Genomic DNA, 17,862 nt, shown 5'->3' on the forward strand with positions numbered 1-17,862 from the left:
TCTGTAAGAGGTGCCCGGTGTGTGGAGGGCCCAGGCATCACCGTGATGTTCTGAGAGCCGTGTGGATCTGCAGACTGGGGGAACCTCCGGAGCTGCAGCTGGCCAGCTTTGCTGTGCAGTTGGTGCAGGGGGTGTAAAATACACCTCAGGTTCACTTCTGGTTAAATCATTACCATTTACGGGAAGTGCTGGGCTGCCTGTGGTTTTATAAACTCCCCAATGTGGCTTTGATGTTTAGGTCAGGTGGTGAGCTTTTTTTTCCACCCAAAGGTCTTTCTCAAACTTGGGCGGAGTGTCGACTCTTTAGACCAAATGTGGCCCCTTTTTTTTTAACCAGCAAACAGGCCTCATCTGGTCCCACTAAAAGCATTGTGCTGTTTTTCACTTGGAAACCAAATGATGTGTCTGGTGCTTTCTGCGCGCAAATCAGCGGGCTGCCCGCTTCAGTGCAGCTGGCCCCGCAGTGGACGCAGTGGAGGAGGGCTCCAGCGCCACCTCTCCAGTTACGTCATGGAGTGGCTCAAACAGAAGGAGGCGAGTGAGAGCACGCGGAAAGGCCGATCCTTTTAAATCACCTTATAACTCCATTAGGCTTGGACGGCGGGCTAGCAGAAACCCCTGTTCCTGGAAGAGGTATATTAATGTATGCTGTAGGTGTTTTTCAGAGTACAGGGGAGAAACACGATACTGCAGGGCCAGCAGGGTAAAGCTGCCCAGGACACCTTTATTGATATTACCAGAAAAATGAGCAATTGAAGAGGGGGGGGGGGGGGGCATAGCCTTTCAGCGGATGCACGTAAATATATATATTTTTTTTTCTATAAATACCTGTTGTGGATTCGTTGCGTTTGATATTCAGGGCAGGCTTTTCTTTCACGAAGCCATTTGTTTTTCCCTGCTCTGATGAAATTAAAATCAAAGCCAGTGTAATATTACTCAACCTTTAAATGTCTCACGAACGAGGAGAAGGCATATCTAATGCTGTCAGATTTCAGGGGTTGGGGAGGAATTACAGCATACCCTAAGGTGAGAAGATGCCCCCCTGCGCCCCCTAGCTGTCAGGTCCGATCCTCTGCGTGTAGCCCTGTCTGTCTGTGGTGGATGCTGCTTAGGAATGGCGTGACGTGCAACATGTTGTGTCATCCACTGCTTGCTTTCTTACACTGTAGTGCAGGATTTGACCCCCCTCCACCCACCCAGATCAATATTTGGCATTCCTTTAATGAAAGAGGCTGGTGTTTGGAGTTTCCTCTTTAAGAGGGAGACATGTGGCCTCTCTGGGGTGAAGGGGGACCATGGTCCCTTCCATGTGGGTCCCATGGACCCTGCAAACCACCCCGAGAGACCCCTGATTGCCCCGTTCGGTATTATTTAGGCCAGAGAAGGCAGCTATAGTGGAATTTGTGTAAAGTGAGGCATGTCAGGGAAAGAAAAAGGTTATGTGTTAAACAACAGGGCTGTGATTGGCCATTGATTTGTTCATTTGCAAGCTGTGCGAGTGAAAGTGAGCCAGTGGTGTCCCGCTGTCCCCTCCGTCAGTCAATCTCACCCTCGCTCGCTCTCTTTCTCTCTCCCCTCTGCTCCCCGCCACCAGCATCTGCAGCAGCACGAGAGTGCAGTGGAGGGCGACACCGGCTACTACCACTGTGCGCTGTGCAACTACTCCACCAAGGCCAAGCTGAACCTCATCCAGCACGTGCGTTCCATGAAGCACCAGCGCTGCGAGAGCCTGCACAAGCTGCAGCGGCTGCAGAAGGGCCTGCCCGAGGAAGAGGATGAGCTGGGCACCATCTTCACCATCGTGAAGTGCCCCTCCGCAGACACAGGTAAGAGCAAAGCCAATCACGCAGACGCTTTGCCTCCACAGGCCAGTTACCGCAGGGCGTGTCCATGGACCTCATTGCCACAACCAGTCCTGTCTGGTCTAGGGCTGTGGATGGAGCCTCAGTTATATTAACTACCTTCTGTTTGCTTTAAACTAGTAACATCTTAAAAACAAAGAGCAAATGCAGAGAAATCAGAAATGTTAATTATCCTTCTGGGCTGTTTCTTGTTTTTATTTAGATTCTTTTTATTCTAGAGGAAAACCTCACTAGCTCGTCTTGATGGGGCAGCCGTTTATTACACTGTGTGTGGCGTTTAAAGGTGCGAGCTCCAGACAGCTGGGCCTGAGAAACCAGCCAAGGCCCCAGAGCAGGCTCCCCTCTGACCCCGACACACGGTGCCACAAACTCCTTTGTCTCAATGATGAAAGTAAGAGCGCAGTTTGTTTTCCTGTTATCCCTGCGGTTCACCCGGTGTTCACCCCGAGCACAGCGGGTCACGTGTCCCCAGGACATGGCTGCTGATTGGTCAACCTTCTGATAATGTTCTTCATGCCCTGGAGTGAGAGAGATCCACAGATATGGCTCGCTGTGTGGTTGTGTGGTCCTGCTTCCTGGTGGAGTTTCACCGTGTCGGGTGCAAGTGGGAGGTACCAGCCACTGAACCTGCTCCCACAGCTCAGGACACCCCGAGTGCAATCACTTGTTTTGCTCCTCAGTACATTGTCCCAAAAGTAAACATGCATGCAGCAGGGAAGACCTTTTAACCAATGAATTGTGGGTTACTGCTCTTCACAAAACAGGTGGGGCTACTTTTCCAATCGTTTTGTCAATCAAAGGTGCAGCTTTTGAGGTATTCCCTGGGAAGCTGTTGGGCAGGATTCCAGTGCCCCTGCGATTCCGGTCTGTAGACCCCAATTCATCATGGCTACCAAGCCCTGCCATTTCATAATAAAGTGCAACCTTTGGGCCGCTGCTCAAGCAAACTGGGGGAAACGGCATCTGATAAAGAAGCTTGCCGGTTGTCTACGGGCGAGCGTGAAAGGGGGAGCTGCGGTCCGTTAACGCGTCGTCTCCACGGGGCCTAATCACTTTGACTTCTGCCCCCTGCCTGGGATCCCTGACAAAAAGCCGCTGTGCACCAGGGGGCCCCCACTCACACTGGCCTATTGTGCGGTGATGTAAAAAAAAACACAGCCTGTTCCAGGGCGGCTGGGATAATGAAGCTAGGGGCTGGAGAATTACGCAAACGCCAGTCACCGATCTGACGTAAATCATTAGCGAATGCATTTAGCCTAGTAATTAAGGACAATTAAGCTTTCTGCTCGCTGGACTCCAAATATGTTAATGACTGTAGTGCAGCAAACAAATGAATGTACGGAAGTGTGGGTCGAACTCACTTAGGCTAACAGAGCATCAGGGATATCAGTGTGGATTACCAGCAAACCCGTTTACTCGCTCTCTTTTCACCCTGATGCATCTATTTATTTCCACTCTCACCCCAACGTGCATCTTAATGTCTCTGTTTACATGTAGCTTCACATCGAGCCTGACGGCAAAAGTCAGACTGAATTTGTTGAACCTGCCCACACACACACAGACACACAGACACAAGCATGCACACACACACACACATTTGTACTCATATCTCTGTGGGGACCATCCTTTCATTTCTATGGGCAATACCCCAACTATGACCACCCTAACCCCTACCCAGCCCTAACCTTAACCATAAGTAAACTAACAAAATACAGGACTTTTGACATTTATAATTTTTTTTTTATTTCAGCCACAGATTTTTATAAAATTGAGTTTCCCCTCATGGGGACCGAATAAATAGTCCCCATAACGTTAAAATAGCAGGTTTTTATCACGCTGTGTGATAATACACAACCTACAGCAGGGCTGGGTACACACTCCTAGTGTTGAATTAAATAAAGCGGTATCCATCTGTTAATGGTAGCTATTAACCTGTGTTACACACATACTCCATGTATAATTAGTGTTTATTGTCATACCTCTTCATTGTCATCTCGTGTTTAATTCTTTGAGTGAGAAAAGGGGAATTAGGAATTAGACCTGAACTGAAGTTTGAAGGCCAAGTTGAGCTGTCTACAAGGTCTCAGCTCAGAGAGCAAACTTGTTAACGTCTTGCATTTCAAGATACACCAAGCCGCAAAGGTCACAGTCACATCTCATCATATCCTTATATCAGGTCTAACGTTAGAATGTGGCGTAGCCAAATTACGCAGCAGTCGGATTATTTAAAAGGAGCTCTGTGACTCTTATTTGTGTCCCTGAAGCATGTTGATTAAATTTGCTTGATAATCATCCTACTTCCTCATCACCATGGGAAAAAAAATATAGATCTTTATTGCAGAGGTTCGTTCTGGTCTCTTCATCGCCAACGTACACAGCTCCTGGCAGTACCCCCACCCCACTCTGTTCCATATCCAGTTGCTAAAAGATTACAGAAAATCCACTATGTGTTAAATCACGATTTGTCCCGGATGACTGGGTCAACCTCGCGTTTGGGAATAGTGCATTTCCCACTTAGGTGAGAAGAGTTTTGCACGGTGGCTATTTTCCGACTAGTTGAGGGGTGAGGCTTGTGACAAAAATGAAGTGTGACTTTCAGCAGTTATTTATGAAAGAATTGCTATGAATTGTAAACATCAAATGTCACGCATGCACACATTTTTGTTAAATCTCCTCCCCCATTTCTCACCCAATTGGAAATGCCTAGTTAATCACATCATAACCCCCCCCCCACGCACACACACACACGCGCACACACACACAAACACACACCTACTCAATTCAGGGCACCCATACCAGCTTGGGGGGGGGGGGTTGAAGACCTGCTGCTTTCAACTTTGGGAGTCGGCTTCGGCGAGGGTGTAGGTGAAGGACATCGCAGTGACGTCACCGGTCTCTTGGACCAGCTATACCCAGGGACAGTAAGGGGGGCAGGGGGGGTCAAACACAAAGCCAGGCTCAGTGGAAAAATCAGCAGGGCTGGGTGCAATTCCACGCGTTAACCCTCACCATGGCACCCGAGGACAGTGTGATGAATTTCCTATCCAATTAGACCAATGTGGCGATAAAAGGGACTCGTTGTTTTAAGATCCTGCCCCCCCTCCCCCCACCACAAAAAAAATGTGCTGCCCAAGCATGTTTCTCTTTAACTTTTCATTCCTCAACTCTCCCAGGGAAAACAAAAGAGGCTTCCAGGAAGCCCTGGCCGGCCATAGCGCTGTATTCCCGCAGATCTGGCCTGAGAGCCCCGTGTATGAAAGCAAACACAGGCCGCTGCTGGCTGTAATACATCAGGCCGCAGGGCAGGGCACCATCGAAAGAAGCCCACCCTGCTTCGAGAGCAGGTGCCACCGCTCTGACAGGAGCTGGATGGATCAGTCACATTTAGCAGCATACGTGTATGGGGGGGGGGCAGAGGCTATTTAAAGGTGAGTCACTCTGGAAGGCCAGGGGCTTCAGGAGAGTGAGGAGGGCAGGCACTCTGGCTCAGCCTCTGCGATAGATATACACCAGGCCTGGGACTTTGGCTCGGTTGCCAGCCAGGGAGGAGACTGGCGTCTGTGAAAAGGGCTCTGGCCCGGCATCCTGCGTATAAACCAGGGCCAACCGGTGGGGAGCGTTAGCGCCGAGGCGGCAGCAGTGCTAGGAATGCCCATGTCGTCCATGCTAGCTAGTGAACAGAATGAGAAAGAGCATATTATACTCCTCGCTCGCTCGCTCGCCCGCCCACTAGCTCACCCGCCCCCGCACCACGTGTATCTGCCCACTGAAATGCACACAGCTCTATATATTATTTTAATATGGTTTGTTATTGCACCGGTGCCCACCTGGGATCCAGGAGCACACGTGGGTGGGGGGGTTGGGGAGGGGGGGGTGCTTTATCAGTGTGCCATCCCATAATCCTTAGCCAGGGGGCAGGGGGACTAAGAGGAAATTGTTTGACTTGCGTGCAGTTCTAGAAGCAGAGTTAAGCAGTGTGGCAGGAATTTCATAAATATATTACTTTCAAAATATTAAAAATAGTCTTTTATTAAAAAGTTGAAATGGCAGCCTTATGGAATTCCTTGTGGATTCATATTGCCGTGCCCTCACGCAAAAAGGCATTTTTTTTTTTTGGACTGATGCTTTATAAATTCCTCTTCCAGCTTATGCTGTCTTGGTAAATTGAGCAGAAAGCTTCCACTTACGTCCTGGGATAGTCACTGTATTAAACTCACACTCTGACACCAATTCCCACCTGGCTTTTTAATGCATCCCACAGGCACAAAAAACTGCATGTCAGTCATTGCGGGAGCAGATCAGTTTGTACACCATGCCTGGTACAGGAAACAAAAGGTGCTGTATTACCAGCAGGGGGTGGGCTGCGAGTGGGCAAGCTCGGGTTCGAGCAGAGGCGGCCGCACAGGAGTTGGTGTACGGAATAGGACTGACATTGAGGCCCATTTGTTCTATAAGTTTATGCAGTTTGCTGTGAAAGTTGGCATGAACATGCAATTGGCCCTGCTACGCAAGCCACCCCCCCCCACACACACTGTCAACCACTGCGCGCACACAGGGAGTGCATTATGATATTGGTTTCCTTCTCCTGCCCGTTACAGGATGCCCCGTTGAAAGCCGATCCTGGAGACGGACAGCTTGTCAGGAATTTTCTCATTTGTACTTCCCAAACGTGCTAATGAGATCTATTTAGGGGCCGGGAAGCCGTAATGGTAAATTTAAAAGCAGACAGCTCAGTGCCTCTGCCCCCAAATGGTCCAAGATGTCAACAGAAAGAAACAGAGGAACTACGACAACAGTTTTGTAGACTTGGTGGTCCGGGGAACCAGATCAGCACGGCCTTCAGCAGCGCTTCACCAATAAGCCAATTCGGAAATGTAAAGCGGCAGCAATTAACTGTGAAAAGATGTGGGTGATGTTTGCTGATAGATGAATTTCCTACCATCTGCACCCAAAGCCTTTTTGAATCCCTGATGGTTAGTTGTTTAATTCAAATAGCGGAGGGTTTTTTGCTGGAGCTGAGTCAGTATGTGGAACAGTTTTTATCCCTAGCTGAGGGGCGTTTTTTTAACCATAATTTCTCTAGCATTCATCTGAGTTTTGCTTCTGCTTATTGCTGGAGCTTGGAACAAGTCAGCCTTTTTCCCTGGTGGATGTGACCCATGATAGTTCAGCGAGCCCAGCCTCTGCCTATTTAAGGTAAATTAGTGCAATGTAGATTTGTGATTCAAGCAAGTACCTCGTCACAGTATCAGTGCCACAGTGGTCGAGTTCTGTAGCTTAATTTACCTGCAAACTGTGGCTTTTTCAGGCCATCCACCAGTCTCACACATATTATATTATTTCAGCTGCTAGAGGACCTCAGCCTTCACTCACACTAATGTCGGCTCCTGCTGGATTATAGGCCTGAGGTGTGTCCCTCCCACCCAGTCACACGTTACCCTCCTACGGTCTGTATGTTCACATATATTTAGTGGTGACTGTAGTGCTTTGCTTCTGCCAGCTACTCAGTATTTCCCGAATGCCATTTCAGCTCATTGCCACGTTCTTCTGTAGAAACGGTGTCGGCCGACATGGGTGGAGAGCAGAAGAGAAGATTTTCTAACCTGGCCGTTTCGGGGATCTCCCTCCCCTCTGCAAAGTCTGAGTCAATAAGACGTCAAAAAGCTCTTATCATATTGGTAATAAAAGAAATACATTTTCTCTACACTGCCCCCTAGCTCTGATTTTGGAGTTTAAAGTACACGAGCCACGAAAACAGTTGTGTTTTTAAGTGTTTTTATTTGTTATGGCCTCATATTCAGCACGTGTTTGTACGAGTATGTAGTCTTATTCTGCACATTTTTCTTTCGATGTGCAACTTGTATGACACGGGAAAGAAACATCACAGGTACACACTGTCACTAGCTCTTACCCAGCAGCAAAGCGGGAGATTATATCCCAGCTCACCTACAGTTCAGGCGGTGCAGTGGATGGGACGGTCTGATGAGGCAGTGTGAGAGGAAACACGGTAACCTTTCCCTACTGGCTGCATTTGCCCATTGATTGACTTGATTATGCAGTGAGGAGTGACTAGTGGCTGGTGATCGATGTGGCCCTTCTGTACACATGGGTGGTGCTTTCACAAGGAGCTGTGTTTGTGCTCCTCAGGAAGGAATGAGCTTATTATTCTGGTCCCATAACTCCCAGAAATCTCCGGAACTTTCTCTCAGGTCAACAAACACCCCCCCCTTCCCTGCACAAAGACCTGTGAGATCTTTCACCCCTAATCTAGTGGGGCGACATAGATTATTTACTATTTAAATTCATTTGCTTAGAAGATTATTTTATGTATTAAAAACTTCCCTAAAGGACAAATCAACAGCTCCTCTCCTGGGATATGAATTAATGGGGTTCTCCATACCTTAGAATTTACCTTTCTCTCCCAGCTGAATATTTCACTGGAGTAGCTGAAATTAATGATGAACACATATGAGATCAGTATTTAAACTGTCTTATTCATTACTTGTTCCTTCAGTAGTTCCTTCGGTAGTTCTTTACAAAATTAACAGATATAGCAACAAATATAGTAACTGCTTGAAATAAAATGTGTCATAATTCATGATGAATTGAGATCAGTGTATAACTACGACTTAGTTTGTGGTTAATTAATATATAAGTAATAATATAATACTATATTATTTGTGCCCTCTCAAGTAAAGTGTTATCACAGTTTTTATTTATATAAGTGTTTCGGGATTTTTCTGGTTTACTGATTTCATGAAGTGATTATTGCTACACAGTACAAAGCACTTTGAGACATCTTCAAATAAAATATGTTTGTTTGTTTGATCGACTTATTGATTTACTGATTGATCGATCAGTCTTGGGATTGTAGCTGCTATTCCCAGAAAACAGGCTGCAGGTGTAAATCTGCGTAAACTATACCCATAACCTTAGTCACTCCAGTGAAATATACAGTGGAAGAAACCCACATAATTCAACTCCTGGGTGTCGTGCTGCTGGTCTGCCTGAACCAGAGCCTTAATGAATCATGATGAAACTTTTATCCCAAGCATTTACTATATTTGTTACTATATCTGTTCATTCTGTAAACCTTTGTAAACTACTGAAGGAGCAAGTAATAAATAACACAAGTGAATTACTGATCTCATGTTTATTCATCGTTAATGAACTGTGACGCATATTTTGTCTCAAGTAGCAAATATATTTTTTCATGATTCGTTCTTAATTTCTACTTCAGTAGTAACTGAGTTATTACTAATTAAGTATTTGAGCCCCGTCGAGTAAAGTGTTACCAAACTGCAAATGCTACTGTGACCCTTTGAGGTAATTACGTTTAGTTTCTGTTCCCTATAGGCCGAACGCCTGGGTCCTGCTGGTGACGTGTTGGCTCAGGGCCAGCTGGCCCCAAGCAAAAGGCAGAAGACGAGACTGCAGCATTGTCAAATAGTTGGGTTATGCAGAAGTAGAGCTAAGTGAGTGTCATACACAATAGTCCCAGTGAAACTAACTATGGCAGCATAATAAGGTGATGTATGTCACCATGAGGGAGACTGGAAGACTGTGGATACCAAACAATGCCTGGACCAGCTTACGGGGTCATGGAGTGTAATGTCAACCTGTAGGGAGCGAAAGCGTGTCACTGGAATAACCGTTAGGCCGCATGATACCTGCTGTCCATTGCATGCTGATCCTCGGGGGGGTGGGGGCTGGACCTGTGACTCTGTTGCCAACATACTAGTGATGAAGTCAGATGATGTGTGTGCGCGAGGAACTGGTGAGCGTTACTTTTACCTTTACAGCATTTGGCAGACGCCCTTAGCCAGACTTAAGTAAGTGCTTAGAAGTCTCATCAGTAAATGCATTCTGATACTGGTTCAATAAAACCTGAATCACTATCACTCTAAAAAAAAAAAAAAAAAAAAAAACACTGTTGGCAAGTAATACATAAGAGTATAATCCTGGAAGTGCTAATCCAAATACTTCCGAAAGTTTTGGCTCTTTCCTGCAGAACTTGGGCACATATGGATCTGTGCATCATCTCAGCAGGATTCGCTCGTGACAATAAGTCTCTGCCTTTTGCCAGCCAGTGATTGTGAAGAGTCTGTGAGTGACAATCCGAGACAAACTGAGACATTCCTGCTGTCTGACGGGGGCAGATTTCCGCCGCCCCTCCTGCTTGTAACCTTTCTGGACAGGGTCTCTTTGTCCCACCAGGTTCGCTCAGTCACTTTTGTTTTATTTGCTGTTGCTAGAGAGATTCCACACAGCCTGTTTAGACAGGCCAAAAAGGGGAATCTGCTCCGGTCTATTGATTGATGCTGTTTGAGGCACAAAAATTGAGTTTAGCCCAGAGTTTTTGTCACGTTCCTGAGCGGGACCCTCAGACGGGGCCGAGTGTGATTTGCCATTCATTACAGGAGTGCAGCATCAAAGCAGTAGCTGCCATTGAGGGATTAGTGGTGTTTTCTTACATGGCATATTATACGCCTTGGCCATCTCGCCTCTTTTGCTCCTCCTTTGTCATCCTGCCTCCTCCTCCTGCAGACGACTGCTTACTGTAGCAAAGGCCCCTCCTCAAAGAGTCCTCCAGGATAAATAAGAGGACGGGGAAAAGCACGCAAGCGCCGGTTAAGCTCATAAAGCCTGTGCCTCGTACTGTAGCATCGCTTACCATGGAAAAACACATACTTTGGGCCTTGTAACTATGTGTGGCTTAGCTGTAGCAAATCTTCCAATGCATTTGGAATTTCCAGCTGTCTCATAATTTGTCTGCTGAATTATTACTGAACAATATAAGCTATTTGAACCTCTTAAATTCTTCTTTTATTGTTCTTAGATTCTTATTCAGTTACAGATTTATATATACTTTATCCTAAATATAAGGCCTTGTTTATTTTTTGGTTAAAAACTAAATAATGGTTCAGTCTCCTATCGTCAGTTTAAGCTCCGACACACAGCTAACCTGCTACACCACACACTGCTAACCTGCAGCCCCATGCCTGGATAATCTACAGCCCCACACATGACTAACCTGCTCCCCCGCACACAGGTAACCTGCAGCCCCACACATGACTAACCTGCTCCCCCGCACACAGGTAACCTACAGCCCCACACATGACTAACCTGCTCCCCCACACACAGGTAACCTACAGCCCCACACATGACTAACCTGCTCCCCCACACACCGCTAACCTACAGCCCCGCACACGGCTGACCTGCAGACCCATGCTGCTGACTTTCTGACCCGTTCCTAGACACTCGATAGGTATCCCAGGCACTAAGTGACCTAGATGACATATAGTTCAGGGCGTTTGAGCTGCCATCCTTCAGGCTGCTGGTTTTAACCTTGAATCAGAAGTGCCAGTGTCAGCAGAGGGAACTGTCAAGAACTGTTTCTATTAGTGCTCGATGAGCTTAGCACATTCTTCATTTAAGGGGTGTCTATGGCCCTGCAGCGTTCCACAACACTATCATCTCCAGTGTCAGTGTCAGCGTCAGTCACCTCATCCCTGCTGCACACTGCCTGCATGCAGTCCTTTATCCCCGCAGCCTCGAGTGGCAGAATTTGTTGGGTTGTCTATATCTCTTTACACTCCTCAGGACACTTACTGAACATCGCTTGCGATTCTGACGCTTACGTCTTGTAAGTATAGAGTTGCAAATTTCCAGAAGCTATTTAGGTTAAGTGCACGTTGCTCAAGGGTGCAATAATCATTAGTCTTAGGGGATTCAAACCTGCAACCATCCAGTCATAGCTTTGAGACCTTAACCACTACTATACTGTGTTCCACAAGACTGGCTGATTGATTGTTTGTGCACATTAGGAGGTTCTTATGCCTGTAAAGCTTGTATTTAATGTACCAGTGGTGCAGTAAAATAGGATTACTCCTGTGTGGGCACGCATTATTGCTGATGCAGAAAGAAAGGAAGGCAAAGAGGCCGAGATGTAATTTAAATGCTCGTGCTTCCGCCTGTCGTTCATTACTTTTCAGACTTACAGGTTCTGTCCATATTGTCATAATGCTGCAAAGCGGTTCTGTGACATTGTACATGATTATCAGGCAACAGAATAGAATACGCTAACATTGACTCCTCCACAGTATGACTGACATGCTGGCCTTTTGGTATCCTATCCTTTTAGCACATTAGCGCTTTCACATGCATGGGGGCAAATGAGCATCGCTGAAAATCCGAAAACTTTAGCGATTTCCTCGCTGGGCCCAGATTGTGTCACTCAGTGGTTGAGTACACTGCCTTCAACAGGCAGGGAGAAATCTGTATGCCAGAAATAAATAAAATATAATTTAAAAATCAAAACAAAAGACTGGGAATAAAGCGCCGCCTGGGTACACTTAATTTGATTATGGTTCATTCTTCTCAAATGAACAGAGGCCTTTGGAGCACAAGGACGCAAGTTCACCCTCGGGCGAGGGCATCTGGGCCATAGTCAACCTTCATGTTAAAATTGAATAACGACCACCCCTGCTGCATTTACTGCGCTGTTAATGGCCGAGTGCCTCGCGAAGGTGCAATCATGCGGGATGAAGCCCGGCCAAAGTTACCAATCTATGAGCAGCACTGTGCACATTAGCTGTCCCTTTCTGGCTTGAAAGGTCATTCATAACTTGGTCACATCGCTGATGTACAGTGAGGGATATTGATTGACTGATGCGTGTGTCTCTGGGGTCCCATTTGCCTGTTTCTCGCTCTCTTCCTGCTTCGCTCCTGCCTCTCATTCCCCGTTCAAAGGGCATTGTTCGCCATCTCCCCGTTTTGAGACACTAAAAGCAGGTTTCTGCCAGGCAGCATATTTAAAATAACTCATTAGTGTCAGTTGAATTAACCACAAAGGACTGACAAGGAGTTGCTCTTATTTTAACTGTCTGGATGTTTTTTTTTCCCTTCTGACGCTAACTCGTGGAGGCCTGGACTGTCCTCGCTTATCTGAAAAGTTTTCTCTTCTTTTCATTATGGTTCCCAGTCTCCTGGCAAACCTTTCTTTGTCTCTGTGCATGCAGTAGTGCCTGATTTTTCAGTTACTGCTGGGTTGTGTGTCCTATACAGTGCGTCTATTGTTCTTTTTAACTGCTGACAAACGCACATGCGGAAAACGTACAGAGCCAGGTGAGAGAGAGACAGGGCTTGGCTGATGGACCCAAAACAGAGACAGATGCAGTCACAGGTCCTGTCTCCAATGGCGGTGCTCACATTGAGATTCATGTATTTAAGACAACTCTCAACTCTGTTTATAATTTTTTTTTGTTATTGTACAAATTTTTATACAAGACTTTAAAGTAGTTTGCCATTGAAAGACCACTGATGTGGGGCTAAATCAAAAGTGAGAGTGCAAAGTCATGTGTTGATACTCTGAAACACATTAAGTATCACTACTGAGGGAACTCACTTGGGAATAGTGTCATGGGACAAAAGCCCTGAGAGGGTAAAATGGGTGGCACCGGGGGGGAAAAGTGTCCTTACTCACTGCTCTGAGTACTCGTTAGTGCTGAGGACTGTGCTGTGCGGTGACATGGCCCATAAAGTCACTGTATGATTGCTGCTCATCTCCAGTAGGGCGGCGCCAATGCACATGCAGCACTGTTCCATCAGAGCTGCTACCTTTATGGAATGAATAAGACTATGTGTGTGTGTGTGTGTATGTGTGTGTGTGTGTGTGTGTGGTGGGGGAGGGGTAGAAAATGCATTAATGGTGCAGAAAGGCAGGGCATGAGGAAGCACCAGCATGCTGCGGCAGTCAACCACAAGGTCAGTGTTTTACAAATGTGATCTGGGACCCCTCTCCCGTTTTTGATGAGGCAAATCTCATATGCAAGGCAAAGAGGCAAATGTACACACAGAATAATTATTCCACTTAATGCCAAAGTAATAATCCCAGGTTTTATGGTGGTTTTGTAATGTTCTAATTATGTCAAATATTAGTATAAAGTATAGCTAATATTTTATTTATTTTGTCATCACTCTATCAACACAGTGACTGGAAATGCTTTGAGAGTTGATCTTTCTTTGAATTTAACTTGAGGGCTTTGTCTTTCTGCATTCTGTACAATGTTGTATGTGCGCCCCCCCCCCACCCCGATCATACATTTTCATGACAGCCCGGTGGAAGTCGCCACCCTTCCCAGAATCCCCAGGTGGGAATACAATTAGGTGAAGGGCCTCTCTCATTCGTCCTCACGGGCTCTGCATGGCTCCTCTGAAATGAGCCCGACCAACCGGGGCAAAAGAACAGCACTATAGCCTCTGGGGAAATAATGCGGTTATATAAAAAAAAAAAAATGAGAAGCAGTGCTGGGGTGGGTGAAAAACGAAGGGACAATGAAGTAGGGGGGGGATGCCCAAGCAGACTAGCAAGGTCTTTCTCCACCGAGTTACAATGTAGAGCAAAATATGTGGTAAAGACAAAGGCTTTGTCTCACGTCTGGGTCTCTCCTGTGCAAGCTGCCCCTCCTCCCCAGGTTTGTAATTAAATGACTGCAGCTCCATCTCTTCATCCATAGCTCCCCATTACTGAGGACAGATAAGGCATCGCTATCTACGGCAGGTTAAGGAAGGCTGCTGGCCGGCCAGGCCTCATGAAATTCGTCACAGGATCTCATTTTCCCCGTTGCCAGACGTGATGCTTATAATTGATGTGGAGGCAGTAGTAATTTATTGCCCGTCTACAATTATCATAGCCTGCACGCTTACGGATGGATGTGACTGTCATTTATATGTGCCGAGCGTTTGGACGTGGAAAGGGAGGTTTACGAGCAAGCGGTACATATTAGAGCAGGACGACAGTCATTTATTCTTATTATGATTATTATTCTGATGACTTTATCGTTATCTTGTGGGTTTACCATCTGAAATATGAAAAGGTGGGGTCAGGTGCAGTGCCTTTTGGTTGGCAAGCAGGAGCAGGAAGGAGCCTGGTGGGTTAGACCTTGGGAATGGACACCGGCTTTGGGAGTCTTAGATGTTACCTCTCTGGTGAGGCAAGATCTCTAGCTGGAGGGAGTCTGGGCTTGATATAGTCAGCCTATCCTCCACACACAGGTCGGCCTCTGGAACCAAATCTCACAGTCTGTGTCCTACTGTGGAGTTCCCCATTCTGAATGATCTGAGGTAGGTTTGGAGATGCTCACAAGTCCCAGGGATCTTAGACTGTGAGACTGATCTTTGTCTGAATGGAACATGTTGAAGGCCTCAGTCGCCACAGCAACTGCGAAGAGCTATGATCAGACGGCAGTGAAGGAGCATCTTGGGAGATTAACATGCAGAACACTCTGGTGACTGCAGTTTTGAGGGACCTCAGCGGGTCCGTGGTAGTGAAGCAGGAGCCATGAGGATGCTTGTGGTTTAGCTGTTAGTCTGTGTCCCAAAACTCACACATGGTCATGAGCTGTGAGTAGGGTCACAAATCTATTGCGGGAGTCCAATTGGTTAACTCCAAAGGAAACTGTTCCAAGCATGGCCTGCTGGGCATGCTGCCCCCACAACCCTTACCAGGCACTGTGCAGAAGAAGTCACTTCATGTAAGAGGACATGAGACCAACCTGAGCTGTCTAATGCTCAGATAGATGGACAATCAGTCGATTTGATGGTGTGTTCAGGAGCTACAGTGATGTTGCTTTCATCCATTTTTAGACAGATGGAATCAAAATGAACATTCGTGTCAATTCATCAGAGGAAAAAGGCAAACAATAACGTTTAATGCTCTTATTTTCAGTGTCTATGAAGTGTTATAGTTAGTTAAATGACTATGAAATTGTTTATTTCTTTACCTTTCTTGGACAGAGTATGTAAAGCATCTTACTACTTTATTCTAGGTCCTTGTGGAATTTGGGGGCAGTCTGGGGGGGAAAAATGATGTTTATACCTCACCAGAGCTTTGTTCTAAATATAAAACTCTCCCAAACGATTGATTTCTCCCTCTTGGTTGTAACATTAAGCATGAATAAATACACCTTCTGTTTGCCAGGAATGTTGTTTGCAGCCATTAGCGAAAGAAGGACCATTAGCAATAAGCGATTACAACACCGCTGTACTCTGTTTAGGTCATGTGATCTCCGCGGTGAAAGTGATACTCCTTTGTCGGTAATGTGCCAGCATGTGTATGTGTTTGTGGGGCACCGTTAGTGCATGCTGCCATATGGATAAGTTACACACAGATCAGGCTAAGTATACACATATAAAGGGGTATGCTTTTAGGGGGTGCTTTGGTGCATGCTTGTCCTCTACTCTTCAGCATAGCCATGGGGGAATCTCAGCTGTGCTGTGACTCTCTGGACTTCTGCATAGCCATGGGGGAATCTCAGCTGTGCTGTGACTCATTCTCTACACTTCAGCATAGCCATGGGGGAATCTCAGCTGTGCTGTGACTCATTCTCTACACTTCAGCATAGCCATGGGGGAATCTCAGCTGTGCCGTGATTCTCTACACTTCAGCATTGCTATAGGGGGATCTCAGCTGTGCTGTGACTCTCTGCACTTCAGCATAGCCATGGGGGAATCTCAGCTGTGCTGTGACTCATTCTCTACACTTCAGCATAGCCATGGGGGAATCTCAGCTGTGCTGTGACTCATTCTCTACACTTCAGCATATCCATGGGGGAATCTCACCTGTGCTGTGACTCATTCTCTACACTTCAGCATAGCTATAGGGGGATCTCAGTTGTACTGTGACTCTTTCTCTACACTTCAGCATGGCCATGGGGGAATCTCAGCTGCGCTGTGACTCATTCTCTGCATTTCAGCATAGCCATGAGGGAATCTCACCTGTGCCGTGACTCTCTACACTTCAGCATAGCCATGGGGGAATCTCAGCTGTGCTGTGACTCTTTCTCTACATTTCAGCATAGCCATGGTGGAATCTCAGCTGTGCTGTGACTCTTTCTCATCCTTTGATGTGTACCGCTTAAGGAGACAGAAGTTGATTATCAGCCAGATCCTCCTTTTACTTATCTGTGTACATGTCATGTCACAAATTGGCAGGAGCAGTCTGCCCCCACCCCATTCGGAGTCCTGTCTTTCTGTTTATTTTGTCTGCATCCACTACTGCTGTGTGGTTGCCAGACTAGACTTTAAGAAGCAAAGGCACTGGGATCGTTCTGTGATGTCATTCTCTTTTTCAGGCCGTTGTTTATATCCCCTCCTGGAATGTGCCTTGTAAATGGGAGGTATCTGGTGCTGAAAAAATTTGGGACGAGGTTCAGGCAGAACAGAATTGAACCAATGGGGAAATGCAGGTGAATGTGAGGTTGTGTATGTTTGTGCGTGTATGTATGTGGTTGCCTGTACCTGTCTGTGTGTGTTTCTGTGTTTGTATGAGTGTGTGTCTCAGTCTGTGCATGTGCTCTTTGGTTCTCTATGTGTCTCTGTACTATGTGGTCCTCTCAGTCTGTGTGTGTGTGTGTGTCTGCGCGTGTCTGCGCAGCTGTTAATTGAGCAGCCCACTTGTTCATTGCTCTGGGGATGGGCTGGCTGTGTGAGAGGCCGAATCTGAAGGAAGCAGAGCTGACAGGCAGACTGGCTGTGCGGAAATGCCACACCGTGACTGCATCAACATGTCTGGGTTCTACTGGGTGATCAGACTTCATTTATTTGCATTGGTGTGGCACACAAAGTCTGTTACTGGTCAGACAGCAAAGCCTTTTGCAAAGCCAAACATAGTGAAAAACACTTAAGAGCTCTGCCTGCTTTTTCACACATTACTCTTTACCTGCTCTCTTTCTGCTGACACCTTGCTTTACTCTCTCCCTCCTCATACTTTACTCTGTTTTACTGCCTCCCTGCTCATGCTCTTTGCTTTGCTCTCTCCTTGCTCACACTTTACTCTCTGCTTTACTTTCTTCCTGCTCATGTCTTACTCTCTGCCTTATTCCATCCCTGCTCACACCTTTCTCTCTCTCTCTCTGCTCACACCTCACCCTCTGCCTGCATTCTCTCCGTTCGTCCCTGGCCCTCTTTCTCACGCATGTGTTACATTGCAGTAGACCAC

General features: G+C 46.7%; 1 protein-coding gene across 1 annotated transcript in view; it reads left to right on the forward strand.

The window, feature by feature from the left end:
• LOC111858174 (zinc finger homeobox protein 3-like) overlaps positions 1–17,862 on the forward strand; it is a 125,437-nt gene that overhangs the window by 70,592 nt on the left and 36,983 nt on the right. The window contains exons 4-5 of the mRNA XM_072698106.1: positions 1,595–1,826; positions 2,146–2,253. Coding sequence (XP_072554207.1) covers positions 1,595–1,826; positions 2,146–2,253 — 340 coding nt within the window. The remainder of the gene's footprint in view (positions 1–1,594; positions 1,827–2,145; positions 2,254–17,862) is intronic.

This window comes from Paramormyrops kingsleyae, chromosome 13 (genome assembly GCF_048594095.1).
Source record: "Paramormyrops kingsleyae isolate MSU_618 chromosome 13, PKINGS_0.4, whole genome shotgun sequence".
Classification (NCBI taxonomy): domain Eukaryota; kingdom Metazoa; phylum Chordata; class Actinopteri; order Osteoglossiformes; family Mormyridae; genus Paramormyrops; species Paramormyrops kingsleyae.